Raw genomic sequence first — 15,528 nt, 5'->3', positions numbered from 1 at the left:
TGTCTTTTCAGGCAAACGTGCAACCCTCCTCCTCCCCTTCCACCTCCGGTCATCGTCTACAACAGCAACCTGAGTCCCCTTCCGGCAGACAGCTCCTTCGTTCGGTCTTCGGGTTCCTTCTCCATCATCACCTGTGTCTAGGCTCCATCGAAAATGGCTTCTTCACCACTTTAAAAATTATTTTATAACAATGGAGTCTAATCTCCAGACTCTGTACATTTCATATTATGCATATGTACAATACATGCATATCTGCCACGAAGTCTCTCCTGATTGAAATGATTGTATAATTATTTCATCTTATAAAAAAAGAACAACTCCCATTCAACATCAGGTTATGTGGTTCAGCTGGGGCTTTTCTCTGAGCTCTGAGGCCCAGAGGGTAAAGTAAAAGTAACCAAACTGCTGCACATTCCTCAGCAGACTACGTGAGTTTGTGTCGCTGACTCCTCGCTCTCACTGACCTCGTGATGGAGTCGCTCAGCTTCAGCTAAGAGAGCAGGAGGGGTGTGAGGGCAGACAAAGAGGAGAATCATAAGATATGAGGAGGATATGTAGCATTTCAGCAAAGTGAGGAGATAGCTGACTGTGTGTCGTCCTTGAGTGGGTGTCTCTTGTCGACTAGCCCAGTTTGTGTGTGTGTGTGTGTGTGTGTGTGTGTGTGTGTGTGTGTGTTTGTGTGTGAGTGGAATTAAAAACTTACTTTTTCTTAATCATGAATATAATGGACACTGTTGATTTTGATTCATTTTGAACATGTAACAACTAAAGAAGCCCCCTTATATAAGCATTTTCTGAAATTAGTGTGTGTGTGTGTGTGTGTGTGTGTGTGTGTGTGTGTGTGTGTGTGTGTGTGTGTTTGCGTACACAAAGACTTTGTTGCATATAACCAATCATATCATGTCAAAATGCTTAAAGCAGCAGTAGTTACCTTTCTATCATTGGCTAACTTAAGTTTAGGATTCATATCAGGCCTTCAGGCATTCATATCTAAACAATTAGATTAAATAATGTCCATATAAATATATTTCCTGCTATGCAGCAAATTTACGTTTTCCGACATATTCTGCACCTTTTTCTCTCTCTCTGTGTTTTCAGAATACGATGAATCTTCCTCCAGACAAGGTGAAGATCCTCAGTCAGTATGACAACGAGAAGAAGTGGGACCTGATCTGTGACCAGGTGGGTCTGCTCTCTAGATTCAGCCCAGTCTGTCATCGTGCTCTTCTCTCTGCTTCCTTTAAAAAAAAAAATTTTTTAAGTCACATGTTTTGTGGGCGGTGGACAGACAGTATAAGCAGTGTAGGCCAATCAATATACACTGACGCAATGAATACTAAACATCAGAAACAACTCAATCCTCACACACACGCGCACACACGCGCACACACGCGCACACACGCAGATGGACACAGTTTGTATGAAGATAAACACAATGTATTTGTATTTGTGGTGTCACAGTTGAGCTCCAGGCTTCAGGAGAGTGAGCAGGCTCTCACACACACACACACACACACACAAAAGCTCATTAATATTGCACATCGCCGTAGTAACCAGCGGGAGGTCCATAACAACCTGTTACATGATTGGAAAATTATCATTATTGCACAAAAATGGAAGCCAAATGATTCCACTTTGATCTTTGTAAGCTGTCACTGTTTTTTTTTTCTTTTTCTGATGAAACGGTTTAAAAATAGATGATCAGTGGCCTAAAGTAGGACTGGTTCAGCTGGACTATGTGTTAGTGTAACGGCTGCACCACTGTAGAGTCACTTCTGGAAGCTTGTTAAGATCGAAACCATTTGCATAAGAGATACTGTGTAATCAAACTGCCTGTGTGAAACCCCGGCTGATTTCTGCCCTCTGGGTCCCACTTCCCCTCACTGCAGCACCGCAATCAAATATAAGTAGAGGTGTGAGTGTGTGTGTGTGTGTGTGTGTGTGTGTGTGTGCGTGTGTGCGTGCACGTGCGCGTGCATGTGCATGTGTGTGTGTGTGTTGGGGGTGCAAGATATATCGCCTCAATATCGTTATTGCAATATTATATTGAAATTGATAAGTATGCAATATTTTGTGGAGCGCTGCATCCCGTCTGTTGGATGTGTGGCTTAGTTGTGTTTGATTTAGAGCCCGATTGAAACGCTATAATGATCATCATTTCATTGGCCAGTTACTGTACCACTTGCACATGTTAGTACACGTCAGGGCACAGGTCCACTACGTGACAAACCCTATGGAGCGTACCACGTCGTGTGCATATTAAGACAGAGTGACAGTGTAAGTGAAGAAATAGAGACAACAAAACGGAACGGATCAGAGAAGAGAAAGAAAAGTTGTGTCCTGTTCTCTTTATTTATATATTTAATACTGTCCAACCAGTAAAACATGTCCTGTTCTGTAGACATGGTCCTTATTTATTTGTTCATGTTGTACCAGTCCAATATGACCATCAGTTGAAATAAACCTTGTGTTGTAACAAGTTTAATTTGTTATGAATCTATTTTGATGTGTTTTCCGGTAACTTTTGTAATTTTACATGTTTAAAAATATCTAAATTAATATTGATATCGCAATATCACATTTTGTCAATATCGTGCAACCCTAGTGTGTGTGTGTGTGTGTGTGTGTGTGTGTGTGTGTGTGTGTGTGTGTTTGTGTGTGTTCAGGAGCGGTTTCAAGTGAAGAATCCACCATCTGCCTATTTGGAGAAGCTGAGAAGTCATCTGGATCATGGAGGAGTCAGTCGGAAGGTACAACCCAACAAACTCAAGTCCCACACCTCAGTTTAAAGTTCAGTTTCTGTTTGACGTTAAAAAAAAGGCTTTTATCGCCATATTTCCGGAAAAATATAGTTGATAAAATTCTTCACCTTCCTGTGGCAGAGAATGGAAACAGCAGTTGATACCACCGGCATTTTGTCTGTACACTGAATTGTTTCTCAGATCTGATCTTATTTGATCAATATTTGCGAGAGATGAAGTTTGACCTACCTGGTGCTGCCTTTTACACCTATGTTATCCAGCACTCAAACAGAAACTGCCGCCCTTATTTCTGGTGCCATTAGTGACTAAATACGGTTTAATCTACAGATTGAAGAAACTAAATCTGACTTAGTTTTCGAACCACTAGGAATGTGTTCTTTTTGGCCGTCCAAATTGATAAAAACTATCTATTTCCAATCACCATTTGCCAGATAATAGTATCAGGGCTACCTGTGCCCAGCTGGTTGATCATTGCTGCTTTTGCAGAGCTGTCCATAAAAGCAAAAAAATACATACAATCATTTAGGTATGTAGTCTGTAACTTGGATTGTTCCACATTTCAATCTATAATCCTACTCAGTTTCCCTCATGTATCACTCTATTATTTTAATAAGTATAGTAATGTTTGTAGATGTTAAACTGTCTAGTAAAAAACTGACGCAGTGAAAAAGAAATGTTTAGATTTAGATTCTGGCAAGAAGGTTTCGCTGTGACTATTTCATTTCATCCATTTATGATTGATCAGGAGATCAGAAAGTATTTAGGAAAGGAATGTGTTGAACTATTAAATGACCATTGAGGACTTTTTTTTTTAAAATACAGTGCTTGTTTGTTTCACTGTCAGGAAGCTTTTCTTTGTAATGTGATTGCTTATTAAGTCCACCATCAAACTGCCCTGACATCTTTTACATTTTCTGAATAATGAAGCATTTACTGACTTCACAACTTCCCCGCGTGTGTTCCTGTCAGTTTAAGAGACGTGTCCAGGAGTCCACTCAGATCCTGAGAGAGTTGGAGATTTCCCTGAGGACCAATCACATAGGGTGAGTCGCCCTCCGATTCACAAAGGCTTTGTCGAATTGTTCAAACCATTATTAGAGGACAGAAGCTGATTATATCGCACAAATTCAAGTCGGGCAAATAAATTCTGACAATGACTCTGAAGGAGATTTAAATTATAAAGATGTGTGTCTACGCGTGAATACACTATGTTACATTAGAGTGTTTAAAAAGCTTCTTGGACACATTAGTGTTGACTGCAAATAATTTTTCACACATTAAATAAAAATTGTAACGCGTAACGTAGGTGATACCTGAATGGTGCTTTGAAACGTATTAATAGAACACATTTCTGGTTGGAGACAAGATGTTTGTGTCTGACAGGGCATGTTTTTCACTTTAGTTTGTGATTTAAAAAAAATCTGAAATGTGAGTGCGACACCTGAGCAATCCTGGAAGTGGAACATCGTGGATATAGACTAATTAGCTTGGAAACCTAATGTACCTGTTGGGCCACAGACTAAAGAAAATGACACCACCCAAACCAGCAGTCGGTCTGACCGGCGGTGACATGTTGCTGTTCCTAACGCTAGACTTGGTTTATCAAAGACGCTAGCAAAGCAACGCAGTACAGAAAATAAAAAGTAATAGGACTTGAAATACTGAACATCCAGTATCCACCAAGAAAAATCATACAATTAATTGAATGAAATCTATTAAATTCTAGTTAAACGCAAATAAAAGTATGATTTATATTTGAAATTGATGATATTGGCGGACTTTTTTTGATTTATTGTTGTCCTATCACAGTGTGTTGTAAAGTTTGTGTCATTGAGTGGAAATGTATTTGCCTCTTGCAGCTGGGCTCAGGAGTTCCTAAACGAGGAGAACCAAGGCTTAGATGTTCTTGTGGATTATCTGTCCGTTGCCCACAGAGTTGTCACGTACGTATCGGCTTGAAAAACCATTATCTGTCATTCCTGGAACAGTCGAGTCTTAACTACGTCCGTCTTATCTCCTTCACACAGCCACAACTGTATCAAACTATCTCACGAATGCCACCTCAGGCTACATTTGTTTGAGCTCTGATTCTGTGACTCACAGGTATGACGTGGACACTTTGGAGAATGGCACGCTGCCCACAGACAAAAACAAGACTGCGGACAAGTCAGTGGAAGATCTGAACAGAAGTGCCAGCAACTCACCTAGTCACAGTGCCTCGAAGGCCAGCAAGGCCTTCACAGTCAGGTACGCACAGGGGGCTGAGTAATGATTCATGGGTTCTAATGGTGGAGATAGAGTCAATGTCAATGCAATAAATCAATATAAATCAATATTGTGATATGAGACCAGATATCATCTTAGATTTTGGATATCGTAATATGACATAAGTGTCTTTTCCTGGTTTTAAAGGCTGCATTACAGTAAAGTGATGACATCTTCTGAACCTCCCAGACTATTCTAGCTGTTCTATTATTTGCCTTTACCCACTTAGTCATTATACCCATATTACTGATGATTATTTATCACAAATCTCATTGTGTAAATATTTTGCAAAAGCACCAATTGTCAACCCTACATCGACGACGCAATATAGATATATTGAGGTATTTGATTTTCTCCAAATCGCCCAGCCCTAGTCCCAGCTGAGGAAGACTGAGAGATTCATCTGTCTGTATGGATATGTGTCATGTACAGGTATAGACCAATCACAATGTTTGTTTACAATAACTTCCGATTGAAAACTCCTGCGTCCCGTAAATACAATTTAACGGCTTTGAGATACAACTGGATATACTCTGATCTCCATCTAAAATACATGTTTGATGCTTTCAAATGTCGACACTTTGACTAACATTAGCTTGGTAGTCTCGCATTGCCAGATCATCCTCCACAGCGCTGCGGAGGGGGGTCTGGCTAGTCCACACAGCATTTCCGGTGAGATGTTGCTGTTCCTAAGGCTAGACTCGGTTTATCAAAGACGCTAGCATCAATTAAATTCTAATTAAACGTGAAAAATGTATGATTTATATTTGACTTATGTTGATTTATTGTTGTCCTATCACAGTCAGGTTATCTTCATGTTGTTAGTTGGTTTGAGGTCTGAAAGCAGAAGTATTTAGCATTACAGAAATGTTTTAACTTTAGTCAGAAAACAATTTAATAAGTTCTGACAGCAAACCACACCAAGCACATGAACTCTGCAGGTTTTACACACACACACACACACACACACACACACACACACTCTTAGACATCTAATCTTTCTGATCTGAAGTGACTGCATTCCTGTCATAGTGTGGTGGCCTCTTGTTCAGACTGCGTGTGTGTTTATTCATGACTTGAGTCAAGAGTGAATGTGTGAAATGTCAGACAACACTCAAACCTGTCACTAGACAAAGTGGGAGTTTCCAGTTTACCTGTGGAACTTGTTTTATCCGCGTTGATCTACAACTTTGCTGTGTTATAATCTGAGAAAAGATGATTGATATATGGATTGTATTTGTCATACGATCCATCCGTATCAAGCACATAAAACCATTGCAGTTTGACAAAAAAAGATCACGTGTGAGCCTACTGAGACTAATGAATATATATTTTAGTGTAGGTGTAGGGACAACAAAGCTGTGACTGCAGCACCTCTCACCTCTCCCAAACAGGAAAGGCCTGAGGAGTTCTCGTGTTGTGAGCCAGACAGATGACGTTCATCTCTGCATCATGTGTTTACGTGCCATCATGAACTATCAGGTATTTAAAAAACACCCACACATGGAGTAGTAAAAAGATAACGGATAATGGCCTCTAATTTATTTGTCATGTTTGACAGAAATGTATGAAACTAGGGCTGCACAATATATCGTTTTTTTAATTGCCATCGCGATATCAACTGGCACAATAAACACATCGAGAAAGACTGCGACATATCGCGAAAGACACTGAGGGATTTTTTGTGTTAGACTGCACTTTAAAATGTAACTGTCATTCTTTTTTTCGTGGTGCCTTTATATTCAATTCAATGTTCAATTTGTTCAATAATAGAATATTGGAAATTATTTCCTTTCATTTGTTTTAAGTTCAACAAGCAACTTGTTATATTGTAGAAGAATATCGAAAGCAGCGGAAATGCAGAACTGAGCACACTTTAATATCTGTTTATTTATCGCAAGTAATATCGTTATCACAACATTCAACAACATCATTGCATATTGCATATTTTCCTCATATCGTGCAGCCCTATATGGAAGCTAGGAAAAGAAAAACATGGATAAAAAGTTAGGAATTAATGAATTATCATGATTATAATAAAAAGATGTAACAACTAAAGAAAACTCTTTAAATAAGCATTTTCTGAAACGTGTGTGTGTGTGTGTGTGTGTGTGTGTGTGTGTCTGTTTGTGTGTCTGTGTGTGTCTGTGTCTGTTTGTTTGTGTGTGTGTGTGTGTGTGTGTGTGTGTGTGTGCGCGTCTGTGTGTGTGTGTGTGTGTCTGTGCGCGTGTGTGTGCGTGTCTGTGTGTGTACCTGTGTGCGCATGTCTGTGCGTGTCTGTGTCTGTTTGTGTGTGTGTGTGTGTGTGTGTGTGTGTGTGTGTGCGTCTGTGCATTTGTGTGTGTGTGTGTGTGTGTGTGTGTGTGTGTGTGTGTGTGTGTGTGTCAGTCTGGGTTCAACCTGGTGATGAAGCACCCCTGCTGTGTCAACGAGATCACGCACAGTCTCAACAACAGAAACCCGAGGTACGGAGCACAAACGTTCTAACCTTCCTGTAAGCTAACTTTGTTATGATGACTTAATGGTACAAGATGTAATATTTCGGCATTAAAATGTCTAAAAAGGACTATACCTTGTTATATATTTTGTTGAGTTGTCTATGTGGGGGAAACTGCAGCTATTCTTTCAGAATGACGTGAATAAACGTCACTAAACGTTACGTGGATAAAACTGTAATGGATAAACACATCCGCAGAAAATTACATATTGTACATTTAACTTGATGTAACTCTGTCGCCGTCACAACAGACTTTGCTGAGCAGAGTTTGTGTCGGACTGAAAGACCCTCATAATACATCTGGTAGATAAATAAATGTACATCTCTGCCTCTCAGGACCAAGGCGCTGGTGCTGGAGCTGCTGGCGGCCGTGTGTTTGGTGAGAGGAGGCCATGACATCATCGTCTCCGCCTTCGACAACTTCAAAGAGGTCTTTAAACTTCCGCTAAACTACACTCTTTATCTTCTTTATCTGAATCTGCTCTGGGTGTTAAAGAAAAATATGCGATATGCGATAACGTTGAATATCCAGACACACACACACACACACGGTGCGTTTCACTATCTTTGTGGGGACTTGTCATTGACATAATGCATTCCCTAGCCCCTTACCCTAACCTTAACCATCACAACTAAATGCCTAACCTTAACCCTTACCCTCACCCTAACCATAACCTAATTCTAACCCTAATCCTAAAACCAAGTCTTAACCCTCAAACAGACCTTTAACCTTGTGGGGTCCAGCATTTTGGCCCCACAAAGCTGTCCGGACCCGACAAGTATACTGTATTCCCGGTTTTTGGACCCCACAAATATAGTTAAACAAGAACACACAGACACACACACATACACACAGACAGACACACCCACAAAGAGAGACACACACACACACACATAACGTTGAACGTCGCAATAACGATATTATTTGCGATAAATAAACAGATATTAAAGTATTCTTAGTTCTGCCTTGCGTCTTTTGTCCTCAGAGGGTTAATGTTAATTTTTTTCCACAGCCTATATGACCAGCATCAGCTGGGATGACCACGTTATTTTAAACCGGTCTTATGCTTAACATAGAAGTGGTATTAATGTCACAGCGCCCACATACCAGTGGCCCTTTAATGTAGTGAAAGGCAGGTTAAGGGGAACCCCAGACCCACCTGCCCCCCCTCCCCCGTCAGCTGCTCTGCCCAGTTGTCCCACCGCCAGATCAAACTGACTGAAGAGGCGTAAATATGTGAAACACTTGTTGAGTTGCCTCTGACCTCTCCTTGGCCGTCTCTCGTCTTTGCCTGAGAAAGCAGCAACTGTTGCCAACAGATCTCCTCCCGCGGCTAAAACAACGCAGACAGAAAGGAGTATAAACCTGAACTAGGAGGAGCTATTATTAGTAAATGTCAAGGATGTTAGAAACCTGCCCTGCAACAAGCTCCGCTGTCTGTGTCTGGACTCAGATCTTGTATTTTCTTTGTAATTGCCCAGAGCTGCCAGCATCAACTATTTTATGTATTTATTTCAGAAACACTTAAACAACCGTTAAATTAGATTGGATGGGCTGCTATAGTCGTCTTTTAATTCCGTCATTATTTTGAATTTAAGCGTGTATCTCTCAAATTGTGGATTTATCCAGGGGGAATAATTAAGACAGAAATTAAAACAAATACATTGAATTGAATATAAACTTTTATTCTACTCTGCTCTAAGGGTATTTCTGTTTTTTGTTGTCATTAAAGCGGCTGTGACCTGACACAGATACATCACTTACACTATCCTAACTGTGCTCGATGGTGTTTTAAGCCCCCACCGTCGACTTCAAGGCACCTAACCCTAACCCTAACCCTTAAGGGCGCTCACACACAGAGCCGATTATCGGCCGTCGGATCATCTGGCGAGGTCAGTGACTCGAGTCTGTTCGGTGTGTTCTGTGCCGTCGTCCATCCGAGGAGCCGTCGGCCTTCATTTTGGCCGACCGGACATGTTCACCTGAGGCAGAGCACATTGTAAAATAAATTCAAATGCTCACGGAAACAATATGGATTAGTCTTTTATTGACGCCCGACTACGACTACCTTTGTCTCACACCATAACAACATTAAAAACTCACCTGTTCAAACTGGCCTGCTAACCCTAATACCCGCCCTCTCTGCCCGAGTCCCTTTAGTCCCACAAATTTAATGTTTTTTTGTTTGTTTTTTATCTCCCCTCCTATACCTTGTTGCTCAGCCTATGTCTGATTGTCTACAAATCCCATGAAAAGATAAAAACCACCAGTTCCTATGTCTATCTCTCGATACTTTCTGACCTTCCTACCGTGTCTGTGACAGCCCAACTCCATCGGTGAAAACGTTTAAAAACCTTTTTTTAAAGGCTAAATAATCAAACAAAACAGCTAGTTACTGTAGTTTTAGCTAGACTATCTGTCCAATCTGAGTTTTCTGTTGCCCGACTAAAACGACTTTTGAACGTACATACGTTCCACCAAAACAAGTTTCTTCCTGAGACTATTTTGCAGAGGCACCGTGGCTCCGTCCGGTGCTTAGCACCGCCCAAGACGATTGTGATTGGTTTAAAGAAATGCCAATAAACCAGAGCACATTTTTCTCCCATCCCTTAATGCTGTGTGGACTAGCCGGACCCTCCACCGCAGCGCTGTGGAGGAAGGTCTGGCAATGCGAGACCGATACTACTCGGACTACAAACGGAACGCTTCCGATGCCAAAATCTTGTCCCATTGCCTACAGATACTGCATTCAAATGCAGTAATGTGTTCATAAAGATGGAGTCCAAATAAACGGCCGTGTGTGTGTCCATGATAATGAAGGAACATGCCACTCAGTGCAACAGAGTGGCTCATGAGCTTTGATACACACACAATACTTGTTAGTGGATACATTCACTGTCGGTTTTGTTTTTTTCCTGGGATTTGTTGACGGTTAGAGAAATATAGAATAATAAAAAAGAAATAAGACAATTAAGTGACAAGCTCTCTGGCAACATAAGCCCTCCCCTCGTCTGGTTGATTAGTGTGGCATCAGATACCACGGCGGGGACTTGAGTATCACAGAGAGTGGCGCTTGATTTGGTTCCGCAGCAACGCCGACGCATGCGTGTGGGCGAGAGCCAGAGGGAGAAAGATGGAGGGAGCGATAGATTGGTCATAGAGTAGAGGCAGGCAGGCGCTGAGCCATGAGCTGGCTTATGTGTCTCTCTGTAGCAGAACGTGGGCATTGTTTTGGGTTGTGCAGGCTGTCAGGTTGGCGTGCTGCATTATTTAGTGGACATGAGGGAGACGCAGAGTAAAAGACCGCAAACACAGAGAGGCTACTACTAATGGACGAGACAGGGAATCTGCTGAGCTGTTAGTTTAGAAAACACACTTATATTCAGTCACATTTTTCTCCGTTTTTCTCTTGTTTATGTAACAGTTTGACTGCAGAACGAAGAGCACACTCAACTGTGTGTAACATGGCAATTATCCTGCACAATGCAGAGGCAGCACTGGTTTTATTATTGCCAATATTTCTGTTTGTCCCTGGAGTGGGCTGAACCTGAAACTACACTTACAACCAACAGATTCCCAACAAACAACATCCAAATTATCCTCCAGTACTGTTAAATTAGATTGCATGCTCGCAGAAATAAAGATGATTAACACACATACATACATACATACATAGATAGATAGATAGATAGATAGATAGATAGATAGATAAACAAGAGAACTTGTTATTGTGAGCATACTGCCCCCATGTGTGTACATATGGAGAAGGCATAATACAATTTTAAAAGAATGTCTTGCAGGACTTTACCCAGATTTAACGCATCAACAATGAACCACAAAAGACAAAAATCAGAAGCTCATTAATCATCTATAGTTTCCCCCTGCCTGCTGTGATCTGATTTTAATTCTCACTCATTTGAATGTGTTTTTCAGGTGTGTGGAGAGAAAAGTCGGTTTGAGAAGCTCATGGAGTATTTCTACCACGAAGACAGCAACATCGACTTCATGGTAAAGGAATAGGAATAAGTGAAGAGGAATAACAATCTCTCGGTTATACTGTCGATCATCTGAACAGACTGTGTGTGATTTCATGTGAAGCAGTGCTATAAACAAAGAGAGGTCTTTAACAACTTGATACTGACAGTACTGATGCTGGTAATCAAAATCTAATTGTAGTTAATCAGAATCCAATTTATTGCTTAGTACACTAGGTTTGCACATACGAGGAATTTGTTTTGGTGCAAAACATAATTCAGATTCAATTTTATTGTAATTAAGCAGAGTACAAGTACAGAGCTAATGAAATGCAGTTAGCATCTAACCAGAAGTGCAAGAATCTAGTGTATATATATATATATATATATATATATATATATATATATATATATATATATATATATATATATATATATATACGTATTGCAGCTCTAACTTACAATATGTACAAAAAATACAGTACCAGTGAAGATATTAAAATGTAGACAGTAAAGATTGCAAATGTGAGATATGTAGAAAATGAAATTAAAAATGAAAGCAAGAATTGCAAGAATCAAGAAACATAAATATAGAACAGAAGGAACGAAATATGAAAATATATTATAAAGATATGTACAATATATCTAAATTGAAATGGAAGAGCTGTGCAGTTTTAAACCTTGTGTTGTCTTCCCATCGACCACTTTTTGTTTTTCTGGGTCAAAATTTATAACTAAAACTTTTTGGTCATCTTTTTAAACACTTTTGTCGCTTTTCCCGAAGTTTATGTCACTTTTTTCCACATTTTTTGTCACTTTTTCAAGTGACAACAGGAGGGTAGAAGAGGGAATGTTTGTGCAGAAATGTGCAAGTTGACCAAAGAATGTGCAAAGGTTCAAAGTATGAAGTATTAAAAGAATGTGCAATGTACAGATAATACTCCCAAAGATGTGCATTAATGTAACGAATATAGACATATATATATATAATATAATATAAAAAGTGTTACATGAAGTGTGGCAATCTTATTTTAACAATTTAAGTGGTTTCTTTTTCTCAATAAAAAGTAGTACCTGCTGCCTGGTCCTTTTTATGTTTATAACTTTATATACTCACACTGATCTGACTTATAAATTCATTACCAGCCATAATAATCAGACCTGTAGTTGCAAACTTGGACAAAATGTTTCTATTTGTTGATGAGGTGCCCTGGCAGCTACTGCATGTAAAACTAAAGGCAGTATTTCCTCTGTTTGTCCACCAGGTGGCCTGTATGCAGTTCATCAACATCGTGGTCCACTCAGTGGAAAACATGAACTTCAGAGTCCACCTGCAGTATGAGTTTACTCGTCACGGTCTGGATGACTACCTCGAGGCAAGTCATAAAGTCCTTTTTAAATTAAAACCTTAAAATGTAGAGGATTTATTTATCCTACAGTTTGGACTTGCATTCATTTTGTGCATTTGTAACTTTGTTAATTAGTAACAACATGGTGATTAGTCTTTAAGTGTCCTGTGTTTGTGTGCAGAGGTTGAAGTTCACAGAGAGCGACAGGCTGCTGGTGCAGATTCAGGCCTATCTGGACAATGTGTTTGATGTGGGAGCTCTGCTGGAGGATGCTGAGACCAAGAACACTCTGCTGGAGCACATGGAGGAGCTGCAGGAGCACAACACACAGGTACACACACACACACACACACACACACAGACACTTACATACACCCACAGACACAAACACACACGCACACAGACACACAAACAGACAGACACACACACACACACACACACACACACACACACACACACACACAGACACTTACAGACACCCACAGACACAAACACACATGCACACAGACACACAAACAGACACGCAGACAGACACACACACAAACACGCACACAGACACACACACACACACACACACACACACACAAACACAGACGGACACACACACACGCACACAGACACTTACAGACACCCACAGACACAAACACACATGCACACAGACACACAAACAGACACGCAGACAGACACACACACAAACACGCACACAGACACACACACACACACACACACACACACAAACACAGACGGACACACACACACGCACACAGACACACACACACACACACACACACACGCACACAGACACAAACAGACACACACACACAAACACACACGCACACAGACACAGAGACACACACACAGACGGACACACAGACACATACACAGACACACACACACACACACACACACACGCACACAGACACATGGGCACACACACAGACACACACCCACACACACACACAGGTGCAGATGGACACAGTGTGAACACAATGTATTTGTATTTGTGTTGTCACAGTTGAGCTCCAGGCTTCAGGAGAGTGAGCAGGAGGCGATGGAGAAAGTGTCAGAAATGGAGAAGAAGCTCATTCAGAACACAAAGGAAGTGGCACTCCTAAAGGTAGAGTCCATTCTCCTCTTTATATTTTTTTCTTCCTTTTTTCTTCTTAATTTTTTTATTTTAGCACAGTAGTGTAGGTTACAAGAACGATATCTGTTTCATTTTCTGAGCTGTCCATTTCTTTATTTTTCAAACATAAAGACAACAGGAACGTAATACAGTTGGGGAGAGGTGAAGGTGTACAGAGTGCAGAGTGTTTACATAAAACAAAGGTTGGTAAGACCGGGGAGGACTTAAAAGAAACTTGCAAATAGAAAACATTATTAAAAATCATATTATTGACAGAAAAAGCTAAAGGGAAGTTTTCAAACATCATTAGTCATTTTTTCAGAGTCCTTATTGAAAATTAAAACATTACTCATTTATTCGATATCTCAATGAATTCTGTCCGTAAGGGCTTTACATATTTGACCCACTTAGTCCAGAGTTTATATTTTATTTTTCTTAAAGGATGATGAAGTACAACTTTTTTCATATCTTCACGGTTCGATCAGTTATGACGTAATTGTATGCAGCGAAGTAATTCCAGAGGTCTCGGGACACTGATCGATAAAAATAGCTTGAGCAGATCAAACGTGTCTAAAACAAACCCAAAGTACGTCAAGTTTATTCGGAGGAGAAACAAGGATGGACAGTTTGTCGTAAACATCAACTATTATCCCATCCATAAGTACCACAATGACAGAATGTATGACTATTTTTAAGATGGATTTCATACACTTTCTGTAATAAAACAACTAAAAGCAAAAATCCCTGGGACAAAATCCTACCAAATGTGAGTCTGTGGTCTAATTTGTTTGATTAGGACAATGCACATTTCTGTAAATGCGCCAGTGGGCTAATTTTCAACTGTAGTCCTAATTACCTAGCATGCATGTCTTTTATGGTGGCAAGAAACCAAAGCACCCGGAGGAAACCCACGCAAACACGGGGAGAACATGCAAACTCCACACAGAAAGGCCTGGAATGACCTGGATTCAAACCCAGAACCTTCTTGCTGTGAGGCAGAAATGCTAACCACTGAGCCACCATGCTGCCTAGTTTAGGGGCCAGTAAGGTAAAATGTTAGGAAACAACCTTGTTAGTCAAGTCAGATTTATTTATATATCCCAATATTATAAATCCGAAATGTGCTGTATGAGGCTTTACAATCTGCACAGCATATGACATCCTCTGTCCTTAGACCCTCTTACACTGGAAAGCATGTATGGAAGGGATATTTTAACTGCCAGTTTAAAGCTGTAGCGTGCAGTTTCTGTCGCCCCCATGAGGAATTCTAAGTAATGACAACACTACTGTTGCATCCACATTATACAAGACTTCCGTGACCGCGCCTCCTCCACACAGTTGCTAGTAGCCAAGGAGGATACAGAGGATTAAAAAAACATGATGGACTCTTCAGAAGAGGTCATTATCTTCACTCGAGTTTCTGTGCACGAAAGTCGCCGGACGCCACAACATAGTCATACTGAGAAATACAGAGAGAGTTGTGTGGAGCTGATAGTCTTAATTAGCTTTGTAGCAACTCATTTGGCCATGGCTTGAATGTAACGGACGTTCATT

General features: G+C 40.5%; 1 protein-coding gene across 4 annotated transcripts in view; it reads left to right on the top strand.

Annotated features, from left to right (window-relative positions):
- The window catches only part of LOC116061351 (formin-like protein 1), a 47,006-nt gene that overhangs the window by 14,497 nt on the left and 16,981 nt on the right, over window positions 1-15,528 (top strand). For all 4 annotated transcript variants that reach the window (XM_031315502.2, XM_031315504.2, XM_031315501.2 and 1 more), the window contains exons 2-13: window positions 1,099-1,182; window positions 2,667-2,750; window positions 3,732-3,805; window positions 4,622-4,705; window positions 4,866-5,009; window positions 6,422-6,509; window positions 7,416-7,492; window positions 7,861-7,954; window positions 11,459-11,533; window positions 12,765-12,875; window positions 13,030-13,179; window positions 13,864-13,965. In XM_031315502.2, coding sequence (XP_031171362.1) covers window positions 1,099-1,182; window positions 2,667-2,750; window positions 3,732-3,805; window positions 4,622-4,705; window positions 4,866-5,009; window positions 6,422-6,509; window positions 7,416-7,492; window positions 7,861-7,954; window positions 11,459-11,533; window positions 12,765-12,875; window positions 13,030-13,179; window positions 13,864-13,965 — 1,167 coding nt within the window. The remainder of the gene's footprint in view (window positions 1-1,098; window positions 1,183-2,666; window positions 2,751-3,731; window positions 3,806-4,621; window positions 4,706-4,865; window positions 5,010-6,421; window positions 6,510-7,415; window positions 7,493-7,860; window positions 7,955-11,458; window positions 11,534-12,764; window positions 12,876-13,029; window positions 13,180-13,863; window positions 13,966-15,528) is intronic.

This window comes from Sander lucioperca, chromosome 22 (assembly GCF_008315115.2).
Source record: "Sander lucioperca isolate FBNREF2018 chromosome 22, SLUC_FBN_1.2, whole genome shotgun sequence".
In the NCBI taxonomy this organism is placed as follows: Eukaryota; Metazoa; Chordata; class Actinopteri; order Perciformes; family Percidae; genus Sander; species Sander lucioperca.
This window is presented reverse-complemented; position numbering and strand designations above follow the sequence as displayed.